The sequence below is a fragment of the Danio rerio genome, chromosome 8, assembly GCF_052040795.2.
Source record: "Danio rerio strain M-AB ecotype USA chromosome 8, GRCz13ab, whole genome shotgun sequence".
In the NCBI taxonomy this organism is placed as follows: domain Eukaryota; kingdom Metazoa; phylum Chordata; class Actinopteri; order Cypriniformes; family Danionidae; genus Danio; species Danio rerio.
In genome coordinates, this window is record NC_141028.1 from 18,213,081 (window position 1) to 18,237,214 (window position 24,134).

The window sequence follows — 24,134 nt, forward strand, 5'->3', positions numbered from 1 at the left end:
AATTTCCACACTAAAGCTTCTCTAACACATCACTTCACTTCAGATAGAAAAAAAGAGATTGATGGATGGATGGGTGGATGAATGGATGAATGAATGGATAGATGGATGAATGAATGGATAGATGTAGAGAGAGAGAGAGAGAGAGAGAGAGAGAGAGAGAGAGAGAGAGAGAGAGAGAGAGAGAGAAAGAGAGAGACTGAGTTATTTGAGTGGACAGTGGACAGACAGGCAGTGAAACTCCCCTGAACAATCACTGAGCTTAATAAGAGTACACAGCTCATCATATTAACAGACTTTAAAAGCAATTCTGCTCTCCGCTCCGAGGATGGTCCTTCTCCAAACAACTCCCCTGGTCTGAATTAGTATTCTGCTCTTGCCGCGCCGAATTTGATAGGGCAGAGAGGATTTCTTATTCCATTACAAAGACAGAACTTTAAATTAACGTTTCGCTGAAGGAAAAGGGTAGCAGCCAGATTCAGAGAGCTCGCAGTAAATGTCATAATATTAATGAATTGCTATAGAGCGAATGCAAATATAGATTAGCTTCTCTCTTCTTTTAATAACATGGGCTTTAATAATCCGGAAAGTAAAATAGAGGATGGATGGAACACACTCAAGTGAAGGGGCCATGGCCAACGTGGGAGGGAGGAAAAGAAAAATTGAAGATTTTTTTTCCAAATCAAATTTCACCCTATTATCAGAGATGAGTGAGCACTTTATAGATTTGATATATGTTTAAACTGGCATTCATATTAATTAAGAAACTGTATGTAGTATGGGAAATGTATGTACTGGTCATTCTGAAAACACTGACTGCATACAGTAAAACAATGTACTGTTGATCAATTGGGTTTATCTTGACAATTTCTACAGTTAGATAAGTTATGGATATTCTACACACAATTATGGCTGCACAATACACTTACCGACCACTTCATTAGGTACACCTAACTAGTACCAGGTTTGACCCCTTTTACCTTCAGAACTGCCTTAATCTTTCATGACATAGATTCAACAACGTACAGGAAATATTCCTCATGATGGCATCACACAGTTGCTGCTCTCCATGGTGTGCACATCCAAAGTGTGAATCTCCCATTCCACCACATCCCAAAGGTGCACTATTGGATGGAGGCTGGTGACTGTGGAGGCCATTTGAGATGTTTGAGAAACCAGTCTGAGAAGACTCATGCTTTATGACATGGCGTGTTATCCTGGTCGCCATACCTCGGCTGTAACGATGGTTATTTGAGTTACTGTTGCCTTCCTATCAGTTGGAACCAGTCTGGCCATTCTCCTCTGACATCAACAGGGCATTTGCGCCCAAAGAACTGCCGCTCACTAGATATTTTCTCTTTTTCAGACCATTCTCTGTAAACTCTAAAGATGGTTGTGCATGAAAATCCCAGTAGATCAGCATTTTCTGAAATACTCAGACCAGACCGTCTGGCACCAACAAACATGCCACGTTCAAAGTCACTTAAATCACCTTTTTTTTCCCCATTCTGATGCTCGGTTTGAACTGCAACTAATTGTCTTGACCATGTCTACATGCCAAAATGCATTGCGTTGCTGCCATGTGATGATTGAGTAGATGGACAGTTTCATTGCGCAATTGTTTTTAAGACTTGTGACTGTGTGAGGGTTTTAAAAGGATTCAGGCCTAAGAAATTGTTCTGTTTGCAACTTTGACAAATGCATAATGATTGAATAGTTAATAAAACAAAAATTATGCAGTATTATTTTACATTTGATAATTCAATTACTGTACACCTGAATACAGTTTGACTCATCAAAAAAAAAACAATCAAATGCTGTTTATTTGATTGAAATCTTTTTCCTTACTGAATTTATCTACACTAGTAAACTGTTTCTTATATATCAATCTAAATCAATCTAAAACAATTTACTCTTTTCAAATAGCTATTCAACTCATTCAGTGAAACTGTACTTATTTCGCATTATATATCGTACAATAAATAAAATATCGCAATGTTCGATTTTTCCAAAGTCATGCAGCCCTACACACAATTGTGATTTTGTAATTTTAGGAATATAGCCTTGCCAAATGCCAAAGTAGAAACCAACAGTTTAATGTTCTCTACATTTTACATATAATAACGATAGAAGGCAACATACAGTACACATAGTATGAGAAGTATTTTGCTGGCATCGATAATGAGTTAGAGTGGCAAGTTATAGATTATTCTAAACTCTCTAAAAAAAAGTAAACACTTTTTTACTTAAGTTTCTACAATACTGTTAAACAGAACAACTGTTTACAACAGTCATTAGAAATGTTTTTGACCACCAAATAAGCATATTAAAATAACCTTTAAAGGATCATGTAACATTGAAGACTTAAGTAATGGCTGTGGTTAACTTGGGTTTAAAACAAATCTAACTTAAATAAGCAAATCAAATCTTACAAACCCCAATTTTCTTAATAGCAGTAAATATAATATATATGAGGACTCTCTTGTGTGGGAATGGCAGCTACTTCTGATCTCCCCTAAAATGTATTAATTAACATCATTAATCTACTAAAAAAGTGCTACAAGGTTAACAACAGGAAGGATTTCTTCATTGTAACTTGCAGTGCAGTATTACAGATGACTATATTCCACAGCTGCTTCACTGCCAAAAAAAAGTTTAAACATCATATTAATAACACTTGTGTTTCTAGCGGTCCCATCAGGCATTGCAGTTGGCAGTTCATTGTCACATCAGTGATGCGTAAAGAAATCTTGAAGAATGTTAAGAGTTTTCAAAGGACCTCGGGGGAGTTATTTTTGATTTTCTTGCTAGTAACACCAGGTGTTTCAAGCGTCTTGTCAAGGACGGCTTTGTAATTGGAGTGACATGCTTTCGTCTCATCCATCACACAAGTCACACACTTATGAGTGTGTGAAGCATAATATTTCCCCACTGCCTGAACCGTCAGAGGTGTGGTGGAGCATCAGACCATCTGCTGAGGCCACAGGGCGTGCGCTGCTCTTTCTCTTTCAATGTCTCGCTGAAAAAACTGTTTCTCCATCACAGTGAACATGACAATAAAGTTATGTACTGATTTTCAATGACACAATTGCACTGCATTGACGTTTTTTCTATTGTTTCTAAATACTTCTGGTGATTTGCATCAAGTGATAACTAGATTTTTGTACAGGGTGCACTGATACAATACTCAAGGGTGTGTTTCCCAAACATTGACAGAACTTCTTGTTAAACTACCACAGCACGATGCATCATTCAGAAAATAAACAATGTAGGGACAAGTGTTTCCAAAACACTTTTTGGAGATCATATCTTAAAGACGACTCTCATATGGAGAATGAAGTCATATGCATTGCTCAGTTGTGAGTTTTCCCACATACTTCAACAGAGTGTAAAAATGTTGATAGTTTTGTGGGTTTTACCAATCAAATCTGATCTTTATTTTGTATTTTCTATTGGATTTGAGTCAGGTGATTGGCTGGACCATTCAACAGCTTGACTTTCTTTCTCTGAAACCATTTGAGAGTTTCCTTGGCTGAGTTTTAGATCATTGTCTTGATAAAATGTCCACCCTTGATTCATCTTCATCATGCTGGTAATGTAGATGTTGGATTGTAGCAAATAAAATTCATTTACACTGAAGAAGAACAGAGGGTTGCAGAATAACTTCTGAGAGATTACAACTGCTGTCTGGGCTCTCACTACCTTTTTACACCTTTCTTTCTTCATGTGTTCAATACTTATTCCCTGTGTGATTACATTTTATTACACATAACTTCCTTTGTAAACTAATTAGATTTGTTTTCTTTTCATTTATGACTTCATTTGGTTGTTATCAACATCTAGCGAAAATTTCAGACCAATGGCACCTTTAGAAATATGTTTTCTGAGAGAAATGGTGATGTGCTGGATACTTATTTCCCTCACTGTATAATGAATTGGCAATAAACTATTAGCTTGTTTGCTTGCCTTGATCCTTGCATGCTTAAAACACTATAATCAAAATCATTCCTTCCTTTCACAAATATCATTGATAATATTCCATATTTGATTCTACTATTGTAACTATTCTTTGTCCAAAAATCACTAACAGTATTTAATATATTTATTTATTTAAATTCTGTCATTCTACAGAAGTGTAATGTTTTTTATGTGAACTACTTTTACAGTTTCTGATGTTATATTCAAAACTCAGAAATGCTGTATACATAGCAGGTAGGTCCACTTTTTAATATTTAAACTTTTAACATGTATGTTTTATTTTCCATATTTTTGGAAAATGTAACAGATTTTCGATTGTAAATCAGAAAAACTATATTTCTACACTAGCCACAGCTGCATTCAAAACGAATTAACATAAAAGTTTAAGGAGGTATAGCTCCAACAACACAAGTATATACATGCAGTTTCCCAATGTTCATTGAAATGAAAGATTTTGGGAAATGCACCCCAGATCGTGTCACATTTTGGCAGGATTGGCATCAAGCAGACAGGATTGTTATTATTATAATATATTATTATTTTAACTCCAAGTGTCCTGAGGCTATTCAATAGTACAATGTGAGGTACAGATGAATATTTAAATTCTCTTTGTAAATAATGTTACACTCTGCTAGGTCCCATCAATGGATTAAATTGAAGTTAACTGGCTGTGTTATGAATTGTTGTTTATACCTACAGTAACCGAAAAAAAGCCACAATAAGCTAGTACTGTACACAATGCATCAATGTCTTCCCTGTATTTTGGTCACTCGTGTTGCGTCCGTGGGTTTGATTCAGTTACTGAATGTGCTTACACGCTACACAGGACTGAACGTTATAATAACATTTGCAGAATGAACAAACTAATTTATCTATTCTATTCTGACCTATTTATCTAAAACTAAAAGAAATAAGTATTACATTATAAGTCAGCTTGCTTTTGTTCATTCAGAACAGCTAATAAATAAGCTAATTGTAAAAATCAATGGGCAGAATGAACATCAAATTGTGACCTACAACTTTTTCTTTTTTATACCACCAACAAAGAGCACTTGTAGCACCTGTGGGTGCTAATAACATTCCCTCTAATTACATTTGGGCTCAGGATTAATGCACAATTATGCTGAGAGTCTATGTGATCGGTGTCAGCGATTAGCGATTCACAGGCTTTATTCACAGAGTTAGCTTTGAAAAACATCCACCAGTCCACCATCTACAATCAGTCAGGCCTGGCCCAGGAGCGTGAGAATGAGGTGTGTATGTGTGTGTGTATGAGTATGTGAGGGTAGAAGGATGTGGAATTTTGTGTGTGTGTGTGTGTGTGTGTGTGTGTCTCTGTTCGCATTTATGAATAGCCCCAGATGTTGCCCGCCTTTAATCTGTGGTAGAAAGGCTCAGCTGGGGCAAAAAGCAGAAGGGGAGGGAGAGGGGTATAGAGGCAGGTCCGGACTGAAGGAGCCCCTGCAGAAGGAGGTCACTCGCTGGTCTTTCTATCCCTGTCCGCTCCAGAGGGAGGCCTTTAAGGTGAAGCCTACTGGAAGGAAAAGTAGAGGCCTGCTCAGAAGCAAAGCCTGCTGGGACCAATCAAGAATCCATCTGCTGCCTGACCAGCTCCTCGCTCTCCGTTCTTTTCCTTTTTCATTTAGCTTGCTTCGGTTCCACCTGAAGCAAACTGGGATATATTTGGGGACAAAGGGCAGGACCGGCTGGTTTTGCAGACTCCGCTTTGAGTGGATGCTTCTCTTGGTTCTGAGAGCCAAAAGTTGCATTTGACCAAAGACTAAATACAAAACCATTGCCACTTCTTCCCCTGTAACTTCCATTCTGAACTGAACACATTTTGAGAACCAGTGGTGTAAAGTAACAAATACAAATCCTCAAATTACTGTAATTGAGTAGGTTTTTACAATTACAATTGTACTATAAGTAATTTTGAAAATGTGTATTTTTACTTATACTTCACTATTTTTCTTCAACCTGCCGTCACGACTTCATTTTTATTTCTTGTCTATGGTGATTGACTAAATTAGAAAAATCAGTTCTGTGTTTCCAGTCCAATCAAATAATAATAATTTTGCATCATAATGAACAATTTCAAGACATGTTTGGAAAGTGTCCAAGAAGATGTCACGCACAATGACCCAGAGACTGTTTAGACTGCATTTCATGATAACATGTCGACTGTATGAGGACTGAAATCATCAAATGGCCTTAAACAATCACTAAATGCACTGCAGAATGTAATGTTTACACACACACACGCAAAAACTGCATATAAACGCATCAACTTTTCACAGTGTAATACTACTCTTGAGTACTTTTAAAAGGGCTACTTTTTACTCCTACTTTAAGTAATATTTACAGCAGATACTTTTACTCTACTTGCACTTCATTTTTGAGCAAGTAATGATACTTTTTCTTAAGTATGATTTTTCAGTACTCTTTCCACTACTGTTGAGAACTGCAATCAATGGCAGGATGGACCGATTTTTAACAAAACAATAGTTTTTTGAGTGAAATAAAAAAGTCTCTCCCTTCATAAAACACCTGTCTCTCTTTACTTATCAACTCAAAAATAACAAATTTAATAAAATCTAATCAGGGCTTGAAATTAAGACTGAATCCCAATTCTACCCCTTAGCCCTTCCTCTTACCCCTTGTTTTGTGCGTTCAAGAAAATGAATGAATGAATAAATGAAAGCAGTAATTTTCAAACACATGTTTGCGCTCTTTAAAGCTGCTTAAAGTAATTCCAACAAAATGTTTAAAAGAGCCCTTCAGCAAGGTGTTTGTACCTGAAGCTGTAAGATATTCAAGCATGTAGCTTGTAACTGAGCACTGAATAAAATCATGCTTTTTTAAACTGATCTTAATTAGTATTTTTATGCCATTTTTTATGTGATGTGTGTTCTGCTTGGTTAAATTTATTTCCCCTTTGGATTAAACTGAAATCAAACAATTATCATTCGTTTGTGCTAAATACTGTACTGTAAATACTTTTGTTACTGTATATACATAATCCCACAGAATTAAAAAGTTAATTAAAACACGAAATTGTTATGTTTATAGCTAATATGGATGTGCATTTCTCTTGCTCCTGAGGGCCTTGAGCTGCATTTGACCAAAGACGCAACCCAAAAAAACATTGTTACTGCGTACCATTACTGCCATCCTGAAATGAAGACATTCTGAAGAGTGCCCTCTATGATGGCTGCGTGTCTAACTGACCCTTTAGCTGGGCAGATTAGTGCAGATTGCCCTACCGGGGCCTCAGTGAGCAAACACGACATCTTTTGTTAAAGCCCTCTATGAGGAGAGAGTCAGGAGAGGAGCGGGGGGGAAGGGAGAAATGCCTCTCATTAAGAGATCATCCATTTTGAGTGTGAAAATGCTTCCGATCCCCATCGTTCTGGTTGGTTTGACTGCCATTGTGAGCGCATGCGACGAGAGAGATGAAAGGGAGATGGCAAAAAATGGTGTTACCTGGCTTTATTTGCTTCTTTAGTAACATCCCAGGCCCATGTGATGAAGTTCTGGCTGAGATATGACACTATGGAGTCCGCACACATCATCTGAGAGCAGAACACATTACTGAGGACACTCTCGTCGTTGTGGAGGTAGATGGCCAGCAGTTTCCTCTAAAAGAACACATATACAAACAGTTAGGCATGGGTAAGAAATTGAATAATATTATTGTTCATTTTAAGATTCATCATAATTATTGTGGCCCCTTAACTATGTCAACAATGATGTTTTAGTGCTTTTGAAGAATATTAGAAAAGCAACTGTTACTGCATGCATTACCCTTAAGGATTTGTGACCAAATATATCAATTTAGATTTCAACATAACATAAAAATGACTTCAAATTAATGTTTAAAACAAATGTGGCATTGAAATAGCATTAATGTTCTCTAACAATTCCTCCAAAACATTTAAATGCAGCAACACATTAGTCACAAATAAAATAAAATTAAATTAAATTAAATCTTGACTTCATTGCCAGACATAGATCTGACATTTTTCTTGCATAACCGGATGCTACACATTCTTGACACAAAATTCATAATTTAACACGACTAGGATAAAAAAACAATAATCTTAACCAGCCTTTTAGGGTTCTTGCAATTAGAAAGATCATATAATTTTTTAAAAGGCTTTCCTACTATGCTTAAAATCCGATAATATAATATAATATAATATAATATAATATAATATAATATAATATAATATAATATAATATAATATTCATTCATCTTCATTCAGCTTAGTCCCTGATTTGTCATGGGTTGCCACAGCAGAATGAACCGCCCAACTTATTCAGCATATGTTTTACCCAGCAGATGCCCTTCCAGCCACAACCCAGTACTAGGAAACACCCATACACTCTCACATTCACACACCACTTATACACTGCGACCAATTTAGTTCATCCAGCTCACTTACAGCGCATGTCTTTGGACTATGGGTGAAACTGGAGGACCTGGAGGAAACCCACGCGAACACAGAGAGAACATGCAAACTCCACACAGGAATTCCACCTGACCCAGTTGGGACTCAATGTAATGTAATGATTTTTTTATTTAATGCCATGTCAGCAGCCAAGGCTATTTTCATGGCAAGAACATTTCAACAATAAATATACAATTAAAAACAACAAACAAGTTAATACATAAATAAATTAAATAAGATTTTTAGTGTTAATGCATGAAAAGATGTCTACAATTCTTGTTGGTGACATTGTTAAAAATGTCTTTAAAAAAAAGTCTTCTGGAATCCTTAGCCAGGACTCAAACCAGCAATCTTCTTGCTGTGAGGTGACAGTGATAACCACTGAGCTGCCCTTATAAAATAATTTAATATAATATAATATAATATAATATAATATAATATAATATAATATAATATAATATAATATAATATAATATAATATAACATAATAAGTATAATATAATATAATATAACACATTATTCAGTAAAACTAAAGTATATGGTTTTTTGTTATGAAAAAATGTAGTTGCTGTCAAAAGATATTTAGCCATTAAAAAAAAAAATCTCCCTCCCAGGGGAGGGACATTAAAACTAAAGCCTCAATGGCCATTTCACCATCTATGAAGCCAGAACCCATCTAATCCCAGCTCACTGATCCACCTTTATTTCATAATTCACCATCAGGCTTTCTGGGAGCTTTAAGGCCACTAATGCTTCTCCTGGGTCCACGGGTAAGAAAAAGACAGCGGCTGCCCTCCCTGTAAACCCCGAGCAAAAGCAAACACTCACACCAAATCAAACTGATGCAGACTAAATCAAACTTTCTCTGAAAAACAAAAACCCAACAAATCACTTTATTTGCTTTGCATCAAATGCCAGTGCCCTCCTTCCAACGTCGGCGATGTCGATGCACGTCCAAATCCATAGATATTTATGCCATCAGATGAACAGCGGTCGCTCGCATAACCCAACAACTAATTAAAAAAAAAAAAAAAAACGGACACGCCACAAACATGAAAGGTTTTGCCTGACAAGGCAGGGGAATAAAACCCTGCGAATCACAGAACAACTCTGAACATTTCCTACAGCTCTAACCCCCAACAGCTCGAAGAATCCTGCAGGAAGGATTTCTCGACAAACCGACGGGGGAAAAACAGAAAGCAAAGCGGCAAGAGAAGTGAAGGAGGGCGTCAACGGACGAGAGAAAGTTGGGCTCTGTGGAGGTGTGTATGGAGGAGCGCTGCTGTGTTTGCACAGTGATTAAAGCTCTCGAATGAGCCGCAAGGCCCCTGGCGGGAGAGAGCTCTGGCCTCTTTCACCAGCCCAATTCAAGGCCCTGAAAAGATTAAACACTCACGCTGGGTAGACAAGCAAATGGGACCCAGAGAGAAGCAGAGATTTTACCCGTCAAAAATCTTAAAATGAAAGCGAGCCTCCTTAAATCTAACATGGCTGCTTGAGCACTGACTGAACTGAGCTGCGAAAAACGTTTTGACCTTTTGAGGCCTCTAAGATTTCATTGAAGAGGTGGGGAGAAGCTACTTTGGCTAATAACAGTCTTTGGTCAGTTCCCTTATTTCACGCCCCCTCCATTACCCACAGTACCTCCCTCTCTACTTTCATCCCATTGTTTTCTCCTCTTTTCTTTCCCTCTTTTTGTGGAGCTTTTCTTAGCCTGCAGAAATCAGTGCTTGGTCCAAATTACTGGGTCTGTTATGGGGAAGAAACTGACCCAAAAGCTCTTTCTGTCATCTCCAGTCATTCCCCCCACCTGCTCGGGACAGGGCGCGAGAAGGACATGGGAGGAGAGAAAGTTGATCTGTCATGTGAGTGGGACGGTGATGGCGTTCACACAGTTGTCTGAAAGTGAGGAATTCCCAAGCTTGACTTTGGACATGTGAGTCAGTGTTGCAGCAGTGAGACCACAAAGCAGGTTTATCTGATAAATTAAAGCCTATTCACACCAAGCATGACGTTTTGGGAACAAAAAAAAAGGGATTACAGGATTTTAAAATGCTACAATGCATGTCTTTGTACTACTTTAAATGAATCGTAATATTGAAAGTCATTATTTATTCAGATATTAAGCCAATTCTAGGCTGTTATTCAGATCTTCAAGCATCTAATCAGAAATCAGTGCATAGAAATATTCTGATGACCTGCTTTGTCGGATACACACAAATAGATTAAGTTGATTGAACATAAAGCATCGTAAACACCTGGTTGAACATTTATCTATAGGCTATTACTATTATTTTAATTGCTTACTATTTATCAGAGTTGTGTCAGTTTATTATTCAATGCAAGATGTGGGCCCAAAATTTTGAGTGCACCTTAAAGGGTTAAACAGATATTTTTCATTAGATGAAAGTCTAGAAAGTTTTAAAGTGTCTTCTGCACACTGCTGATTGTATTTGATCAAAAACACAATAAAACAAATAATTATTGCATCTGACTTCTATGTGGACATATTTTGAAGTGTCATTTATTCTTGTGACTCAAAGTTGAATTTTCAGCAATTATTTCTCTAGTCCACAGTGTCATATGATCCATCAGAAATCCTCAAATGTGCAGGAATTTCTGGACATTATCAATGTAAAACTGCATTGTGAAGCTTCATATTTCTGTGAAAACTGTGATATATTCAATTGTATCATTTCAAAAACAACATTTAATCATCAATTACACATTAGATTCAAATTTTTAAAAACATATATTAATAAATAATGTTATGATAGCTGTTTTAACATTGAATTATGATTGAATTGCCTCGTAGCTTAATAGCAAGCAGGAAATGTTTATGGGCCAATGACATGACCACACTGAAATGGTCTTTAACAGTATTTATTGAGATAAACATAAAAACATTCCCCAGAGAAATGCTATTCTGATTCGTTTTTTAATTATTTGTTCAAGTAAAGATCATGGTAAAATAAACAGGTAACTAAATCTAATTCAGATTCAAATATTTCTACAAATATAACTATTGGGGAGGCAGTATAAAGACAGTAAGGTTTTATTTGACTGGTCAAATTTTGATAAACAAGATTGAATAAATAAATAGACAAACAAACAAACAAACCAATAAATAAATCAATATTAAATTTAGTTTAGCCCCCTGCACTCAAGACTTAAAACCAATGCACAGTATAATTCATTGTTTTAACTTAAAAAAATCTAAATTTCTGATTAGATTAAAACTTTTAAGTTGCCAGAATAATTATATTGTTTTAAAAACAGGAAAATAGTGATAATTGTGTCAACTAAAAATGTGACTAATTTAAAGGTAAATATATCTGTCAATTAGTTTAAAACAACATTTAACTTGTAGCAACCCAAAGAAATTGGGTAGATAACTAATTTTTCCACACTAATGGAGTTGTTTTGTAATTTTAAGTCCACACATTAAAGTTTTTTTGTTATTTTTGATACTGTTTTTAATTGGACAGTAAATGTTTTGTTTGTAAAAAAAAATTAAAATCTGTTTTTTAAAACAAATAAACAATTACAGGAAAACACAATTGTTGTTAAATACATTTCTTACAAGCAACTAAATGAAAACAAACTATTTAAAAACAAACAAGGAATTAAACAATTTTAGCTACTTAATTTATTGGAGATTCTTAACTTGAAAACTTCCAAGTAAGTACATAGCACTGAATTTGTTTTAAATTTTAATTTAAAAAACTAGTTGAATCAACTTAATTTTTAAGTACTCGACTTAAGAACCGAGTTTATGCTATGTAAAAATACCTCTGATTTTTGAAAAGGAAAAGGTAATTGGCTAACAATTAAGTTTGTTGTCTGAACTTTATTTTGTTAGATGCTGTCGTAACTTGAATATATTGATGCAAATATTGATGCAAAATTTGTTTTTGTTTATTTATTTATTTTTTATTATTTTTTGTATATTTTCAATACAGATATTGCATATAGTAATATGGCAACAATGATCATTTTTTTAATATAGAAAAAAAATATTTTAAACATTGACAGTAATAAGACCATTAAGACCACAGATCACAAGAGCAACATATCAGCATATAAGTATTTAAAAATGTAGCTTTGAATCACAGGGGATATATTGACATGTATATATATATATATTCAAATATTTAATATCAAAATATTTATATATTACAGTTTTGGTTAATAACAAAAGCCTAATCAGAAACATTAACCAATCTTAATTTTCTTCAAAAGACTCCAATATACTTGATGAGTAGATTCAAATGATTTTTAGTTTGTCCCTTCTAACTGAATAAAAAATATTTTGAGCTTCACCTGCCTGACCGTGAGAGTAACAATAGTCACACCGATGACCAGACGTCTCTTTTAAAAGCATTGTGAAAGGATGTTTTTAATTACAGACGATGTGTATGTGCTGGAGGGGGTGAGAGATGGAGAAAGTGATCATCCTCTTTGGCCTGTAGGAAAGCAAACAATGGGAAATGAGCAGTTCATATTACCTCTCTCTCTTGACCTGCAGCGAACTGCTTTAACAGATGGCACTTACAATACTATGAGAGATTGTCCCACAAAAACTGAACAATAATCAAGTAATGATTATAATAATCTTGTTGCGTAATTACAGTTTAGCTTTGTATGTGCAATACAACTATTAAGGTGCCAGTTCACCTGAAAATAATAATTCTTTCATCATTTACTCGTCCTCAAGCTATTCTAAACCTAAAAGACTTACTTTCTTCCATGTAAACCAAAACAGAAAATGCTGAAGGGCTGTTCTTTCCTTTAACAAGAAGTCATAAATGCATATTAAATACTACTATTCATTATAATATTTTGGCCCCTAGTTGGCGGACAAGATGACCAGATTCCACATGAACAAATGTGACTATCTACATTGATTATCAGTTTAAAGTATTGAGAGTATAAAATAAAAACTGGTGGATAACTTCTTATGCATTCCAAAAAAAAATCATTATTAATTAAGTATCTTAATTTGAAGGGATAGTTCACCCAAAAATTAAATCTGTCTTCATATACTCGCCTTCACTTTTTCCAGACCTGCTTGAATTCCTAAAAGATATGTTGAAGAACATTGTAACTATCAGCGTTCATAGTATTTGTTTTTCCTGCAATGGAAGTTGATGGTTACTGGTTTGAGAGGTTAGAAGGAGCAAATAGTGAGTAAATTTTTATTATTGGGTAAACTGTCTCTATAATTTTAATTCCACTTTAGATTGTCTTACTTCAACTTAATTTAAAAAACTAGAACCCAAAAGCAAAATATATTTATTTTCATCATTCTCATTTGAATTACCCTGTGAATTAGGCCAATAAATCTCAATAACTTAATTGGGAAAAAAAATTTAATTAATTATTGCAGATAAACATTTATAACTACTTTAATGATTGTTATTGCTGGCTAACACGGACTTCAGACATGTTATTAGCAGTTACGGCTATATAATAATAATAATAATAATAATAATAGTAATAATAATAATAATCACCATGATCATCATTATTATTATTAAACAAAGATTTTCTTAATTTCCTAAAAAATAATAAATATTATATTTAATTTCTTAACAAACAGCCTCATTATTTATTTACTTATATGATTTATATAAGATATTAGAATGCGTGTTAGGTTTTGTAAGTGATTTTATGTTTTAGATTAGAATATGTAATGTTCTCAACAATATTTGTAAAGGGAACATAGGCCCTATATGTGCTGTTTATATATATTAAAATTAATACAAAAAGCAAGTGCATGTTTTTACCAAAACTAAAATTGGATTTTATTTTAAATGTGTGTTTATGTAAAACAAAATAATTTGCACAAATAAATTATAGGGTTCTTCTCTAAAGAAGTTGTTACTACCCCTTTTAGAGTATCATTATGGGCGTTTTACGTTATAACTAAAGTGGTCCAAACGAAAGATCTGCGACAGAGAAACTACAGGCTTTTTGAAACACTGGTCATTACATCCTTCTTTTCCCAAACGATGCATCGTACTATGATAGTTCAGCCGCGAGTTACGTCGTTGTTTGGGAAACGCAACACATGTAGTTACAGCAACACAATTCTTTAAATTGTTCCAACACACACTGATCAAGTAAGCTTATTTTATTTTTCAAATTTAAGTAAATTGAACACAAAACCAAAAATTGTCAAAAATTAAAGAATTGTATTTTTTCAGCAAGTTAATTTTAAGTTGTTTGAACAAGTAACAAGTGTGTGAGTCTTATTAGAAAGCCAAGAAAAGAGTACCAAGTGTATTTCATAAAAAAAAATAATAATAAAATCATCTTTTGTTTCATTAAACAAAATGTAATGTGGGGTTGATAACAACGTGAAAGAGAATAAATAATGGCAGTTTACATTTCTGTATGAAAAACACATAGAAGTCTACTAAACTCTATTGACACCTCAATAAATTAATTCAATCAATGTTTAAAGAAAGCCAATTTTTCTCTTTTCCCCTGTAACTAAAGTAGCGTCAATAACCTAAAATCATTGGATTGTTGAAAACTCATTTCTCCGTGTTTTTTTTACTGACATGCTGAAAAGTTGCTTTCGCCACAAGGCTTCACCATGAAGCTCATGCATGAAAAAGCCATGAAGGTGCTATGAATTTTGATGGGCATCTTTGTACGGGTGGCAGAGAAGGGTTAGTGCGATTAGCTGGATGTTAAGGGGATTTGTGATGAGGCCTGGGTGCTGATGGGTGGCCTGACTCAAGAGTCTTCCACTGATCCTCCGGATGAACTCCAGGGCCCCTGGTATTTTCATTAAGGACGGATTGGGTGCATCTCCCACTCAAGAAACACTTCATCAAATGTAGTGTTTTACTTAGTGATTAGCCTCTCAGGCCTATGAGAGAGGGTCACAAGTGTCCTCAGAAAAATCCACCCAACACATGAACACGCGCACATGGAACCATCAAAGCCACAGCTAAACAACATACATATTTATTAAGATCAGTTGACTGAAAGGTGGCGAACACACTGGCTCAAGCAGTGTTGTAAATGGATTATCTCATTTTAAATGGTGGTCTGTCAGACTGCTGTCGAGCTACTATATTTTTAGAAATATAAATAGCTCAAAGTGCAAAAGTGACTTACATAATTGAAATCCAAGGCAACTTACAAAATGCAAATAATGGAAAGCATTCAGAATATGTGCATAGCACAGATGCATCTTGCTTTTGTTTTTTTCAAATGACAAGCAATTGAAGGAACAGGTAACTTGTCTTAGCATGACTAAAGCATACATGGGCTGTTGAAAGTAGTATATCTATGAAAAACAAAGACATTTTTTGTACAGCACTGATTGATTTTAAATTATAACAGGCTGATCCTTTAAATCATGGGCCACATATATTTACTATACTAGTAAATATTTGAAATATTAAAAAAAGAGGAACGTTCACATGAATTTGGCATAAATGGCACAAGAATGCAGCATTTATAAATTGTGTGACCACAGTTTAGTTTAACAACATAGCTTACTTTAACTGCTACTATTGTAAATTCAATATTTTTGTTTTATTCTTTAAAGTAATATATTTTAAGTTCAAAACATAGGTAAATAATAATATTTTTGATTAAGAACTCGACTAAGAAATATGCACATATGCATGCGTATTAAACACAAGCTCGACCAACCACCAGCTTTTCAAGTCAACATTTCATGGATCGCACACAACGCCCCAGTTACCAGTTTGAAGGTTGGTATACTGTACTTACATTTTAAGTTGATAATGAACACAAATGCTTTAATGTTACGCTGAGTTGAAAGTGTTTTGACCTTCCCTGCTGTAGTTGTGAGGCTAGGAGTGTGCAATGTCAGAAAATGTAACAAGTTTAAAATAAGTTCACACACAAGTGAGGCGATTACAATAAGTTCACAGACAAGTAAGGCGAGACCAAGTAATAATACTGCCTACTCGTTTCTTACGATGTTATTTGTAAATAGCCAATCAAGTGATTCATCTGACTGCATGATCTGAAGCATTGGAAGAATCGTTTCTGTTTCTATTCCCGTTGGAGCATCGTGTAAGTAGATGTTGTATCTTTTTTTAATTGGATGAATGAAAGTTTTATGGGAATTTTTTATTTATTTAAACTATATCCTTTTGTTTAGAGCAAAAAGACTATTAAAATTTACTGACTTTCTTCAACAAGACAAATATGCTTTGTACCAGCTTCTATAAAAATTGTTTTCATAGACATTGAAAATATTGTTAAAGGCAAATTGTTTATTTTTCATTGGCTCAAGTAATAGAATTTAGACGTGAACCATTACCATATTATTTTTTATTTATTTATTTTTTTTTAATTGGATGAATGAAAACTTTTTCCTAGTGTAGTTATTAGTTAGGTTTAAGTATTTGGTAAGATTTAGTAGAGATGCAGAATATGTACTTTATAAACAAACAGCCAATATATTCATATTGGTAACAATCAACTGTAAGAATTAGTACTTAAACATGTTACTGAACAATTATTTGACGCGAAAGTAATGTTCATTAGTAGAAATGCATTAAAATTCCCAATAATATCACAAAGTGTCTAATTAAATTTGGTCAAACTTAAGGTACTATTCTCACAATTAACTAACCATTAACTATGAATTTTGCCTCAATAAAATCCCAATTTGCTGCTTATAAATAGTTATTAAGGTTGTAGTTAGGCTTAGATATTGGGAAGAATTAGGGATGTGGATTTAAATCCTGCAGAATATGTACTTTATAAGTACTAATAAACAATCAGTATCTTAATAATCCAGCTTCTCCTCCCTCTAGGCACCTAGACTGAAGCTCCACACAGGAAGTTTGACCAGAAGAATAATGGTCGTGCCCAACAGAGCCTGGTTTCTCTCAAGGTTTTTTTCCCCTTCACTTCGTCAATTGATGAAGTTTTTTTTTTTGCCTCACCACTGGCTTGCTTGGATTGGGACTTGTGGAGCAGCGCTTCGGTGAATTTGCTCTACAGTGTTTGAACTCTCAGCAGTAAAATTTAAACTACACTGAACTAAACTAAACTGAACTCTGAAATCTGGACTTTACTTGAACTATATTACGCTGCTTTGACACAATCTACATTGTAAAAAGTGCTATACAAATAAACATGAATTGAATTTAATATATAATACTCAAGTAATAAGCTGTTACTTAATAGTGAGAATTGCTCCCTATACTAAAGTGTTACCTTTAAAGTCTAATTAATGAATGGTTTGTATGCAGAAACAAAGAATCAAATATTTCTTCATTCTCCTCCAAGTTTCCCCTTCTCTCTCTCTCTCTCTCTCTCCCTCTCTCTCTTTCTTTCTTTCTTTCAACATTGTACAACTGACCTCTTGCATCACTTCAGGTAGAACTTACAGTCTGGAGTGACGTCAGTAATCAGAAATGACATCATCGTATCTTTATCCACAGCACAAATTAGTACTTATTATAACTTTAACTAAAAATATTTTCACAAGTCATTTGAGACTTTGCAGGGCCCGGAACAATGTTCCCAGCTGAAATGTTCCCCAAATTTAAAAATATCTATTCATCTCCCATTAATTTGGGAGGTAGTAAGTACTTTTTAATGACGCATGCCTTTAAATATGCCCCATTAAATCTTTCCTCAAGACGATTCCTTTGGCTGAGCTCCAAAAGGAAAACATTTCAACTGACTGCGAATGACATACTAAAGCAGCGCACATGGAGAAACGAGTGAAAATGTGTGACCTGTGAAGAAAACACTGACTGTCTGCATGAGAAGAACACAGCAGGTCATCTCTTCTTCTTCTTCCTTTGCTAGTTTGTTTTAACTGACACACTGAACTGTCTCCTCGAGGGAGGTGGCGGCCATATTGTGCCTGTGCTGAGGAGAAGAGGAGATCAGCTGGGCTGCAGGCAAGAAGCCATTCCAGCCCGCTCCTCATGCTCAAAAACCCCCTGAACATCTTGCTGCATCCTCCCAGTCTAATAAGACTGTAATCCACACAAGCTGTCAGTTGATACAAGCCTCCTTATGAGGACACAGCGGGAAAACCAGCGCAAAGCTGTTCTAAATAAAGCTTCAGCTGTTCAAATGGGAAACGGAAATTTGATGGGGATTTATCGAGATGGGGGGGCCAGTTCTGCCAATCAAACGTTTAGCGCTGTTTATGTACCTGGGTGTATGACTGTTGGAAGAAATGTTGGATACGTGACCTGCTCGCGTATGTGCTTACATGCAGACGAGAGAGGTTTCTGGAATCGTGTTCGGGTCAATTTGATTTCAACTTCTTTAGTTTTTCCTATCCAAGACCACCTCAGATTGAAAATGTATAAAATAAAATAAAAATATAACTTATCCACTTGTTTCCTATGCTTGAATTATTACAGGAATTAATTATTACACCTCCATTAAACTGTAAACAAAAGTAAACTGGGTTCCATTTTATATTACAGTATGTGTCCTTAACTACTTACATCAAACTATAAATATAATGTACTTCATTTGTTCACATTGTATTATGTATGGAACACTTCTAGTGCTATTGAGATGGGACATGGGTAAGGCTGGGGAAAATTTGGGTGGTATTTGTAAGTTTAAGAGTGTGTTAAAGTGTAAGGGATGGTCAACAGTGCATTTATAGAGATATAAATGTAATTACAAAAACGTATTACAATTGTAGAGACAAAATTTATATTGGTTTGAAATATGGAATACGAAATAAACCAATTTCAAAAGAGCTTTGATTACAGACATGACACTGGTGTTAATGTCACCTTAAAACACCAAGCATAGAGTTATTATCGTGCAGGATAAAAATAAAGCACAATACCAAACATACCTACTGCAGATGGACAGATAGAAAGAACAATAGACAGAGCGATAGAACAATGGATGGAACAATAGAACCATCGATCGATCGATCGATCGACAGACAGACAGATTTTTTTTCCCAAAACCACAATTTAAAAGTTAACGCAGCAGTCATATGTTTAAAAAGATGAATACATTTACTGATAGCCACATTATACTCACATCTCTGGCTTTGCCGTAAAAGGCCTCTTGAGATGCTGCTTCCAAGGAGCCGATGTAGAACACAGGATGGCAATCGCCATATCTACAAAACACACATTCACGCATAAAGCAAATCTAAGTGTGCAGATACTGAGTAAATAACACGTATCAGAAAAGCTACTTTCAAACATTAAAGCTGAACGGAAAAATGTGCACACAAGCCATCTCCTCTGAACTACAAAGAAATGTTTGGTTTTCTTTAGTGAAATTGGATTACAAATGTTGTTTTGTACTGGGATCTCACCTTCTAGAAAATTCAGCAGTAAAGTGCAGTAAGGCATCACCCTCATTTTCACTGTTCTCTGGCACTAAAAAAAAAATAGAAGAATTTATGAAAACAGATCCACAGTTAATGCCGGCGCCAGATGAAATGATGCAGTATTATAACTTACTCATTGGAGACTTTCGACAACTCGAGCTCCCCATGCCAAAGATCTCTGATTCGTCTACGCCAAATTCAGGTGCATCTTCGAAATCATCGCCCTCGCTGTCACTGACCATGTGGACATCTGTGCACTGGAACACACAGTTTTCTTAAAGAGGACCATTTGAACAACAAAAAATCTAATAATAAAGGCAGCTTTCAACTACCTAAATATACAACCAAATAAAACAAAAAAATTATCTTTTTAATCTGCCATTAGCTATTTGAAAAAAAATACTTAAAATAAAATTAAATAAAAAAAAGGTTATTAAGTAAAATGTAAAAATATATATTAAATATTAGAGAATATGAAATAACAGAGTTCAATATAGGCTAGTTTGTGACATTGCTGCAAAACTTTGTGATATTACTGCCTCGTAAGCATATCAAAAGTTGTTGTTTTTTTTGGATTCTTTCCTTTTTATTCCTGCTTTCATTCTTTCTTTTTTTAAATTATATTCTATTTATAACCTTTTTTATGCACACAAAGCAGAACAAAAAAACATAAATACAATCTATAATACGCTTTTATACAAATGATAAAGAAAAAATAATTATAATAATTAAATAAGTGACTTAAAAAAAAGTGACACCAGACCATCCAAATCTGCACCATATAGAGTAAATAATTTATACTTTACCATTAAGTTTTACTTGATCATACTCGAAACGAAACAGAAAGAATGAAATTGTCCATGAATCATAAGCGCCCAATTTTTAACTCTTAAAAAGAAAAGCAAGGAAAAGGCCCCGGATTTTTTCTAACTTTTTAGAATCATCTGCCCTAGCTAAATTAATTCTTTCAAGCTTAAGAGCAGCAACCATTTCCGTCAACCATTTATAAAAAGTAGGTGGTAAAGCATATCCAAAGTTAATTAAACCTTAAGTTCTTACCCTTATATAACTTTTGTTTGGGGCAAAGGCATTTTAGTGTCTGCATCAAAGTAAACTTACAAAAGTGATTCTATTTTCCTAGAGCATAATAAATGCGAGTAAATATGTAGAAAAAAATAAGAGTGAAATAATATTCAATAAAAATAATAATTCTTTACAATTATATAGCGCTTTTTGGAAACTCAAAGCACTTTACACATTGGGGTAAATCTCCTCATCCACCACAAGTGTGTAGCATCCACCTGGATGAAGCAATGAAGCATATTGCGCCAGACCGCACACACTAGCTGATTGGTGGAGACAGAGTGATGAAGCCAATTATGATATGTGGATGGTTAGGAGGCCATGATGGACAGGGGCTAGTTATGGGCAAATTATGGCAAATTATGGCCAGGATACAGGGGTTAATCGCCTACTCTTTTTCAAGGACATCCTAGGATCTTTAACGACCACAGAGAGTCAGGACCTTGGTTTAGCATCTCATCCGAAAGACGGTACTCACTGAGCAGTATAGAGTCCCCATCACTATACTGGGTCATTAAGACCCACACAGACCGCAGGTTGAGTGATTTATGCTGGCCTCACGAACACCACTTCCAGGAGCAACCTAGCTTTCTCATGTGGTCTACCATACATGTGCTGACTTGGCGCAGGGCTGCTTGAGGCTGATTTATACTTCTGCGTCAACCACGCACATATGCTCCCGTGCACCTCTCAAACCCGTTGGAGCAAGCGATTACAAGTGTCTAGTCCCCTGAAGGAGGTCCAGATGGAAAGTTTTGTTTTGTGTTTACCTTATGATTAAAGTTGTTGCAGGTCTGCCATTTCCCGCCTCAAAATGAGCAACTTTGAGCTACTAGTACAATAAGCTTTTTGATACAGAAGAACATAAAAACCTCACTGCCAGCTAGTGTTTTAAAAGTGTTATTGCAGAGCAACACAAACAGTGCGAAGAAGTATAAATGCACGACAACACGCAAGGCATGCACCGTGGGTCACTTGACGCAGAAAAACAAACCAGGCTTTAGCTTCAATGTAACAAACTTATGTAAAAATAAAACAACATATTTTGACCTGCACCAAGAGATCATATCAAATTGTAATTTGTTTTACATTATTAAAAACAAAATGGTAAAATCTAGTTCATTGGGACATTAGCATTCAAGGCTGGACTGCAACCCTTTGTTTAATATGCCATCAAATGATACTTGGTCCAAAGAGGCCAGGGTTTTTATTTATTTATTTATTTATTTTTGGTATGTTAATAAGTGTTTCTAATAGTTTATTGAGTATCCTAATTCATAAAATTATTCCTATTTGAATTCTTCAACAGGGACTGAACCTAATAGGAATGGTGCATAGGATGCAATAGTTGCAAATGTGTTGAAAGGTTGCCATCAGATTTGAAACACAGGGGCAAGTCTGGCTGCAGAGTGACGGCTGGCAACTCGACAGCGATCACTGTGCCCGTTATTTCATCAATTCAGACACGGACTGCAATTCTATTCCAACATCGAATTTCTCATTAAAGTATAAAAATGGCAATCGCTTATCCATTTTGGCTGGGCAGAGAGCAGTCTAATTAAAAATCCCACAAAAAATTAGAATTGCCAAAACTGACACCACATGCTGGCTTTCAATATGTTAAAAAATCTAAAAACAAAAACAGCTGAAATTAAAATGATGAAGTTAAGAAATATGAGAGAAACAGAGTTGGTTTTATTTTAAATAATTAAAAAAAATAAGTTTGCAGTGGTTAAAAAATGTTTAAAAATGCACCCGTTTGTGCATTGTGGTGCTTTACCTCATCTGTCTGATCCACTGTGAGCGCAGGAGAAGATCTTCTGCACACGGTCAGATGATGACAGGGGTAACTGATTCCACTGATGGCCAGAGTCATCTGCAAATCATTAAACAGTTTATTATTAGACATTTTACCGCTCAGTATTACTAATCTTTTGTCATACATTATAACAAAACCTGCCATTTCTGTGACCACAAATTCAGCATTTATTAAAATGTTTAGTTTACTAGGGGTGAAATGGATCAGAGGACTCACATTGTGCTTTTTGGGTCATAATTAGGATCATTATTATTTTATGAAAAGCTAGCTAACATAAATTTCAAACATTAGCAGCAAACTTGTAGCATAGACTATGGGAGTGCAATGAGATTCAAAGATTTTGGAAATAGATCCTTCTAATGCTTGGTACATTAACTACAGACAAAATACCTCTGCTTCCCTAATTATGCTTGTTCCATATGCAACCAGTAAATCCAAACACGAGTAAGTGCAAACTAAAATACATTTTTGCTAGTTATTGCTTTAAGGTGGAAAAAGACTTAAGATTATCCGGTAGGTTAGTGGACTTGTGACCGGTAAACTTGCTCTGGAAAATCTGATTTATATTATTATAGGGAAATTTTAACAGGGAAGTTCATAAAATATGAACTCCCTTTCTGCATTTTAAAAAAATTCGAACACTCAATATTTTTAAGCTGTCAAATGAATTTTACAGTGTTTTATAATGTTCAGATTTCTTATATTCAAGCAGAATAATGTATTAACTTAATTAACTATCAAAAGCTGTGAAATGTCATGTCCAATAATGGGTATTGAATGTTATGTTATTATTCTTTTTATTTGTATTATAGTTTATAGAATTAATGTATTTGTTTATTATCCACCTTTTTATTTGTCGTTTGATTATTGAGGTTTCAATGTTTCAGAATAAGCTTACACTGAAAAAAATTATTCAAAGATGATTCCTTGGATTTACTCAATTTTTTTATGTTAAGTAGTTAAGTAGTAATTATTACTACTTTTTAAGTATTAAGTAGTTAAGTAGTAAATTATTTATAGCTGAATTTAAACAAATAAATTAAGTTGAACATTATTACATTGTATTTGTTTGTTTAAATTCAACACAAATAAATTGTTTGCTTCAGTTCTGCATGCAACACTTATATTTAAATTATTCGCTATGTTTAGTCTTGAAGTTCAAACAAAAACCAATAAATATATTTTGTGTTGTCGAGTTAACAGCAAGATAACAGCGGTTGAAGTCTGTTTGCCAGACTGGCTTATCACCGGCCAACCTGGACAACGAATATCCTTCTTGTTAACACAGTGTTTCAATTCCAGATGACCCTGGCATGACTGAATCAAGCTGGCCTTAGGGAATCCTTTTTAATTTCCCTCATCATTTTTAATCAAAATAACTTCCCATCCCTTTAGAAACAACATCTTTTCTCTGTTATGTGTACACTGGCTCCAAGTTGGGGCAATCTGTCAATCACAGAAGTACAAACAA

General features: G+C 34.8%; 1 protein-coding gene across 2 annotated transcripts in view; it reads right to left on the minus strand.

The window, feature by feature from the left end:
- faf1 (Fas (TNFRSF6) associated factor 1) overlaps positions 1-24,134 on the minus strand; it is a 130,248-nt gene that overhangs the window by 40,342 nt on the left and 65,772 nt on the right. For both annotated transcript variants that reach the window (NM_212973.3, XM_087263029.1), the window contains 5 exon segments: positions 7,459-7,613; positions 19,464-19,545; positions 19,747-19,810; positions 19,895-20,018; positions 22,625-22,720. In NM_212973.3, the coding sequence (NP_998138.2) occupies positions 7,459-7,613; positions 19,464-19,545; positions 19,747-19,810; positions 19,895-20,018; positions 22,625-22,720 (521 nt within the window).